Source organism: Sesamum indicum, linkage group LG15 (genome assembly GCF_000512975.1).
Source record: "Sesamum indicum cultivar Zhongzhi No. 13 linkage group LG15, S_indicum_v1.0, whole genome shotgun sequence".
In the NCBI taxonomy this organism is placed as follows: domain Eukaryota; kingdom Viridiplantae; phylum Streptophyta; class Magnoliopsida; order Lamiales; family Pedaliaceae; genus Sesamum; species Sesamum indicum.
Genome location: NC_026159.1, coordinates 7,561,470 through 7,568,972, shown reverse-complemented (window position 1 = coordinate 7,568,972; position 7,503 = coordinate 7,561,470). Strand labels below are relative to the sequence as shown.

General features: G+C 31.3%; 1 protein-coding gene across 2 annotated transcripts; it reads left to right on the top strand.

The window, feature by feature from the left end:
• Positions 295–2,890, top strand: LOC105178179 (F-box protein At4g35930). Of its 2 annotated transcripts, none has more exons than XM_011101581.2 (5): positions 295–445; positions 832–1,313; positions 2,045–2,119; positions 2,207–2,316; positions 2,392–2,890. In XM_011101581.2, exons 2-5 carry the CDS (start codon positions 921–923, stop codon positions 2,651–2,653), a joined length of 840 nt encoding a protein of 279 aa, XP_011099883.1. In that variant the 5' UTR covers positions 295–445; positions 832–920; the 3' UTR covers positions 2,654–2,890. The 2 variants fall into 2 exon arrangements, with proteins under 2 accessions (XP_011099883.1, XP_020554634.1); XM_020698975.1 differs by having other exon boundaries at positions 769–1,313.

The following is a 7,503-nucleotide window of genomic DNA, read 5'->3' as shown; positions in this document are numbered from 1 at the left end:
GTAAATTCATTAAAAATATTAAATGTAATATTATGACAATAACAAGCAGCAGCAGCTAATTAAGTGGACCCCAAGTAAATCTATCCCCCGGAATCTATGGCAGGGACAGAGTAGCATAGGATTCTCTGCAGGAGGCCCACGTAACGCTTCTGCCAATCAAAAGGCGAGTGGGTGCCACATGGCCACTGCCTGCGGTTATTGTATTGAATTTGGTAACTGTTGCTCCAAAAATTGGCGGGCAAATTCACTATCCAAACATCATTCAAAATTTGTTCCCAAAACCAAAAACCCTAGCCTGCCTTTCCCTTTCTTTCATTTCCCTCCTCTTCCCCCAACCCCCTCTCTCCTCGCCGTATTTTTCATTTTTTTGTCAATTTTCTTTTTTTTTTTTTTTAGCTTCTCCGATTTTTACTCTGTTCTGGCTGATTATACCGTGATTTCTAAGGTGAGTAATGTTTTTAATTGTGCGGTTTTATTATCATCTCAGTGTTCTGGTAATGTTGTTGGATTTTTTTTTTTTCCTTTGTGGATTTTTAGCTGTGATTTTTCATTTCTAGGACTTTAGTTTGTGTGGCTAGTTTTTCCACTGTCTACTATCAAGTTCCGTCGTTGGTTCCATGTCTTGACGGCAGGCTAGGGTTTCTCTCGTTCTTAATGTCTTTTTCGTTTTTTATTTGTGAAAATTGATTAAGATTCGGTTATTGTGTTGTTTGATGATGGATATTTGTATATGGAGTCTTTGATATTCTGCTCTTGTTGGTTATGCAGAAACCCTACTCTGGTTTTGTTGAATTGACTCATTTTGTGTATTTTTCTCCAACACGCAAACAGATAAAGGTAAAAAAATAAAAGCTGCGGCTTTACTATAAGGAGATTTCCGGAGTAGATAAAAGTTCATTTGAAAGGAAGAAGCCTATAGCATGGGGAAGGTGTCTCCAAATGGCAGGCAACCGAAAACTGGGAGACAGAAAAAGCAGTCAAGAAATGCGAAAAATAAGTATTTGAAGCCTGGTGCTCTTGCTCAGCTACGGAATAGCAAGGCATCGGCTTCTAAACCGTGTACAGATCTTGGGAAGAAAAGAGTTGCTGTTTTGAACGCTAAGCAGTCTGGGGGTGACAATCCCGAGATTCATCTAAACCAAAACACTGATAAAAGTCCCACACTTTTATCGCCTGTAAGGTTCCAGTTTGCTCCAGTAATTGGATCCCCTGATGTATTCAGTCAGAATAATTTACAGAGCACCCCAAAGACCCCTCGTGCTGAAGAATGTGAGTCAGAGTCCAGGCTAGAATCGCTCCCCATTGATTTACTGGTATTTAACATTTCACCCTGAGCTTCACTATGATATTGAAATTTGTATTCTTTGTAACATGTTAGATGTTTTATATAGTAGTTTACAATTCTTGATATCTGGACCTGTCCTCCTTTTTATCTTTAGATGTGGATAATATTGCCAGTTCGTTTTGGTTTATATGGAGATTTCTAGGATATATTTGTTATTAATCAACTCCTGACTGACACTCCATCTGTTTAAATTCATTGTGTGCAATAATTATAAATTTGCATGATAGTGTTTATAAATGGATCTTGCGAACACTTTTCAATGGCCACTTATCATTGGTTATGATCTTTGTAAGAGCATGTTCCAAACTTTCATGTTTGAAAATCATAGTAGAAGATAACTGCTGTTCTGTAATCCTGACATATCTCTTATCACTTTCCTCTTTTTTCTTTTGGATTGCTGAGATGTTCCTTTAGTGAGGTTTCATATATTGGAAATCTTTCTCTGCTCCTTAGGTTTTCTTAGTTTCACTTTTCTAGTGGTCTTTAACTATTTGACTTTGAGAATTCAGAAATTAGATAGAGGAAAAGAAGACTCTCTATCTCTCTTGGGTAGAATTTGTGGATGTTTGTTTGGGTTATACTGTACTGAGTGATCTTTGTCACTTGGCATTACTTTGCTGATTTATCATTTGTCATTTCTGGCTCCCTTTGCCTGATTGTTGAGATTTCTATCTGATTGGTTTATATTGTATCATTAAGGTCAAAATACTTTGCCACCTGCACCATGATCAACTTAGAGCAGTTTTTCATGTCTCTCAGAAAATCAGGAAGGCAGTAAGTTTCATACCCAATACTTCCGTCTTACTCTGCCCTGTGATAATGATAAAAAAAATAATATGACTTCCTCTATGATTGGAAAAGGTTATTATAGCAAGACAATTCCACTTTAATTACACAACTCCAGATAGAACAAGGCAAGAGATGCTGAATACAATGACTCCACTCCCGACAGATCACTGGCCTTTTGTGAGGTAAGCATCTTGAGTCTGATATGAAGTCTTTGACATATATCGACTGTTCCTTAATATAACAAAAACCATTTGCAGCAAGGGAGGTGGGAAAGGGATGTGGATTACAAGCCCACATGCACCAAAGGCACCTAAGCATGGACCTCGTCCCCCCTCTCGCTTAAAGTTCACTGAGATGAGGCAAATTGCAGCTGTTCTCTTTCAGGAGTCTTCATTTTCTTCAAAGTGTTTGGTGCCATCAGTTCTACAGAAACCTATCTGCAAATCATTGGCTTCCAATAGAGTCCTGTTCTATGAGGATGAACTGTGCCAGGCTGTAGCTCAAAACAAACTTCGTTGAATTTCCTGCAACCTTTCTGATAATTTGTTCCATATGTGTATAGCAAGCAGCATATCCTATTTCCTTTCCGATACTAGTATGGGAACAGGGTTTATTTTTGTAGTTATGTCAGTGCACTAGTGGATTCTGGGTATCAAGTAATAGGAATTAGAAGGATATGGACGGTTTATAAGCGAATAATGTATTATACTCGTCATTTGTACAGTCTGGTTCCAAAACATGTCGCTTTTTCAGTGATGAACTTGTCTTTTCGTGTCCTGAGAGACTTCCCAGTATGCATATTTAGCGTATAAACTTACCATTGCTCGTGTGCTCCCAACAAAGAGGAATCGGCAACTTCAATTCTAGTCATATTTCTTTAACCATGTATTATTTATTTCTATTCACACAGAATTAATTATCAGTAAGTTTAAATGACAACTTTCAGCCGGATAGGGCTATTATTATCCCAACTTCCCCGAATGCACAGTCGACCTAATACTTGCTTACACCCTCTATTTCCTAGTTAACTAGACGGACTTTCCTAGTACCTTAATTCTCTCTCCCCAAATAAAATTACGAAAAATTGTAATTTACCTTCAAAGAAATGTGCAAAAACCTTCTTGCGGGAAAAAAAATGAGCAGAATATCCCTCTATGGTCAATGGTGCACTACTCACGCCCTCTCTCATCTGGGAATGATTTTTTAACAAATAAAATATTATTTATATATATGTAATGTTATATGTTAAATATATTAATATATATAAGTATATTATTTATAAAAATATTAGGGATAATTACATTTCCCTCCTCTTGAAATTTGAAAATTTACATCTAACAAGCATGAGGTTTGCTTCCGTCTAACAGATAAGTCATTGCGTTAATTAGAATTCAGTGAATTTGCTGATATTAACAAAAACAATTGAATGAAAATTGATATTTACTTATCGATTGACTTATTACTAACTTACTGCAGGTCAAATAATTTTTTTTTGGATAAAACTCTCCTTATAAAGGTAAAGATATACCTCCTCACGTGCATTAATGTGTGAAAAAGTATGAGGATAATTTGGTTATAAAAAGATCTATCTGTCCTATAATGAGTCAGTAATAAGTCAACTGAATGTAGATATAGATTTTTTTTTGTATTTTTTTTATTAATATTAGCAAATTCGATAAATATCTTTTATTAATTTTTCGTTGATCCGAACTAGATAAAATCTACATCGTTGATCTATTAGTTAAATTTGAACTTTTGATTAAAATTAAGATTCAATGAGTTTTAATAAAAAAATAAATACTATTTTAAACTTTAAATTAAAAAAAATAAAAGAACCGCACGTGTCATTTACCAAACACACAATAATTTATTATTATTTTTTTCCTCCTACAAGAAGTCTTTTGCTCATTTCCCTTATGAAAAGAGGTAGATTACATCTAACCCAATAAAACTAGAACAGATTTTTTCAATTCAATCACAAATAGATTTGGGTATATATATATGGCATTCTTGAAGACTTGAACATGCCATAAATACATTTAAAACAGAAGCTAGTGTTTGAATTTGTGGTTTGAGTGTTTTGTTTTGTGTTTTGGAAATAGAGAAAGAAAAATAGAGATAAATAAGTGTGTGTTAAAAATAGATGACATGTTTGGATTTGTGTTTTGAAGTAATTTAAAATATTTTAAAATAAGTGGTGTAGGTTTGATATTGGGATTTGAGAGACAAAAATCACTGTTCATTGTCAAATTATATCTTTTTATATATAAATATGTATATATATAAATATTGTATGTTTAATGTTATGTTTTTTTGAGACAAAAATAACTGTTTATTGTCAAATCATGTCTCTTTTATATTATATATATAAGTGTATATATATATATTATATAGAAAGTTGAAAAACAAAAAAACACACAGATAAAGTATAAAAACACAAAAACAAACATTGAGTGTGTTTTATTTTATGTTGAGAAAAGCAAAAACATAAAACCAAACACAGTGAAGTAGTCTTACCAGCCAAAGTTGAAAGTTTAGACCATTTTTGTCCTAGTTTCTCAACAATGTAAGCAAATTGTTGTCTGAAGACTACTTTATAATATACAGGAAACCCTAAATATTTACCTAAATTTTGAGTAATTGTGCATTTTGGATTTCAGGTAGTTAATAACCTGTCCAGACACATCACGAATTTCATAAGTGTCTCTTTAATATTTTCACAAGATTGTTGATCATCTGCTCTTGAAAATAACACAACATCATCTACCAGAAAAAGATGAGACATAACAGCACCTTTTTTCTAGAACCTTTTTAATAATAAGATTAGATGGTCTCTCCAAACATAAAACAAACGGATATGTAAAGGTATTCGGGTGAATTTATAAGCCGTTTAAAATATTTTATAAAATGTTATAAAGTGTGTGGTAATTTTTTTTAGAAAAAAAAGCGTATAAGGTCTAAAAATAAGATGTTGGGAGCTTATAAGTTGTCTAACTTATTTTTAAGATCTTAACAAATTTCTTCAAATTAATCACAAATTTGTCATTAGTAACATTATATAATTTTCATAATCTTATTTTATTCAAATACTTTATGAACGTATTTATAAAATAAGAGTTAAGATTTTATAAGCTTTAAAAAAAATCTTACAAGCTGTATGATTTTGTAAGATCTTTTTAATAAGTTTGGCCAAACACCATAAAATCTAGATCGGAGCTTGCATGTTTCATTCACTATTTCCATGAACTTTAGGCTTTTGGTTTTTGGCTTAAATGCATTTTTGTCGCATAATTCAGGCTATTTAGTGTTTTCATTCTTTAACTTTTAAGAGTAGCATTTTGCAACTGAATTTTTTTAATTTTTGTGATTTTCGTTTCATTTTCGTCGGGTTTACTACCCTTTTCATTGGAAATATGCATGTGCACCTCACGTGACCTTTTAAAATTGAGACTGTTATTTCTATTGGCTCATTTTTTCTCGTATTTTTTATTCTTTAACTTTGTAAATAGCATTTTGATCCTACATTTGTGTAATTTTTGCAATTTCAGTCCTTGTCTTTCATCAAAGTTCACCTCCACCTGCGAAAAGGGTGAACTCCAATGGGAAAAGCATTGAAATAGTAAAAATTAAAATGATGGTAGACTAAAATATTATCCTAAAAAATTAAAGAAATAAAATGCAAAATAATTTAAATTAAGGGAATAAAATGCATTTAACCCTTTGGTATTAAAGTCAATGTTTAATGGATCAAACCACCACTAAGTATATACTAAATGACAGCCTTTGCCCTCAATACTCTTTTATGGGCTTCAACCTTTCTTTATCTTATTCTCTATCTCCATGAAATTTAGGCTTTTGGTATTGATGGAGGAAGAAAGCAATTAAAGGGATAATTTAGACCTTTTCAAATCAAGAAGATTAGATGACAACCACATGATTTAACTTGATGGAGAAAATTACTTTGTTGTCCTTGTCCAATAAATCATAACCTTGTATTTGGGACAGATGAAGGTTAATGTAGTATTTTTGTATTACTTGTGCTAGGTAGCGCATAGATGATAGTATATATATACTCCTTACCTTCTTTTGAAAAATACAAAAACTACTTGTATCAAGATCCTGTTGAAATGTATTGAATCGCTTTCGAAGCAATAAAATTATCATTTTAGTCTCTGTAGCATTATGCGGAATCATGTATCAAGTGTTATTTTACTGAATCAAACTTTATAAACTTGGGTGGCCAAATGTAATACACAAAATGACGGCCTCTACATTCTCCGTATGTCGGGAGTCGACCATCACTAACTTATAATACGTCGAATTTCTACTTTCTCTAAAAGATTCGAACTCTAAGTAGAGAATTACGAATTTAGCGAGTAAACTATTGTTATTGGTAAATTCATTAGGCCAATCTGAAGCTCATAAAGATGATACAAAAAATAATTCAAACGAACGTTAAAGAATTTAATATGTAATGTAATTTTGAAAAATTTTAAACAAGCACAACATATCTACTCTTATTTATCTGTAGGATTATAACACTTCAAAAAGAAGAAAAAAAAAAAAAGAGAAGGAATTAAGAACACTTATACAAATGTAGGGCAAAATTATGAAAGGAGTACATGGAAGAATGCAAGAAGTATTTACCGAAAAAAGTTAAAAACCTAAAACAATTCGATAGCTATTTTTTATTTTATGAAATTCATTTTGGTACGAGAGGAATTATGAATAACTCTATTTTTAGTGTCCAATTGATATATATATATATATATATATATATTTATGTAATGCTATTTTATTCTTAGATACTAAATGAAAATAATTAATATACCAAAGAAAACTTTGTATAAATTTTAATCAATGTATTATCTCTTTATTAGAACCATTTGGTTCTTAAGTTTTATATTTGACTTTTATATCTGATAATAATATTTATATTTTTATTTGTTATTTGCCAATAACTTTATTTATAAATATTTATAAGATAACTTATTATTTAGTAATTAATTATATCAAAGGTAAAGTTCAAAACATATTGCAACCTCAAAAATAAATCGACCTTTATATTAATTTTTGAGTATTTTATAATATAAAATTTAAGTTTTTTATTTTGATATCTCAGGTAAATGCAAACAAAAAAATGAATTCAATACCTTAATAATTCAAATCAACAACTACATTCAAACCAAAAAAAAAAAGAAAAGAAATTAACTACTATTAAAGTAAATAAACACTCACTTTCATGAAACTCAAATGCATCATTTTTCTTTTTTGGGCGGCCTTTTTAAGCAATCAAATATTTGATTACTTAGTCTATTTATGAATTCATGAAATGCACGTGAACCCCAACAAGTACACAGAAAAATTTC

Coding starts and splice junctions, on each gene's coding strand:
- LOC105178179 (XM_011101581.2), top strand. CDS start 921: ATGGGGAAGGTGTCTCCAAATGGCAGGCAACCGAAAACTGGGAGACAG. Junction 1,314..2,044: donor CGCTCCCCATTGATTTACTG/GTATTTAACATT, acceptor TGTATCATTAAG/GTCAAAATACTTTGCCACCT. Junction 2,120..2,206: donor CTCAGAAAATCAGGAAGGCA/GTAAGTTTCATA, acceptor TGATTGGAAAAG/GTTATTATAGCAAGACAATT.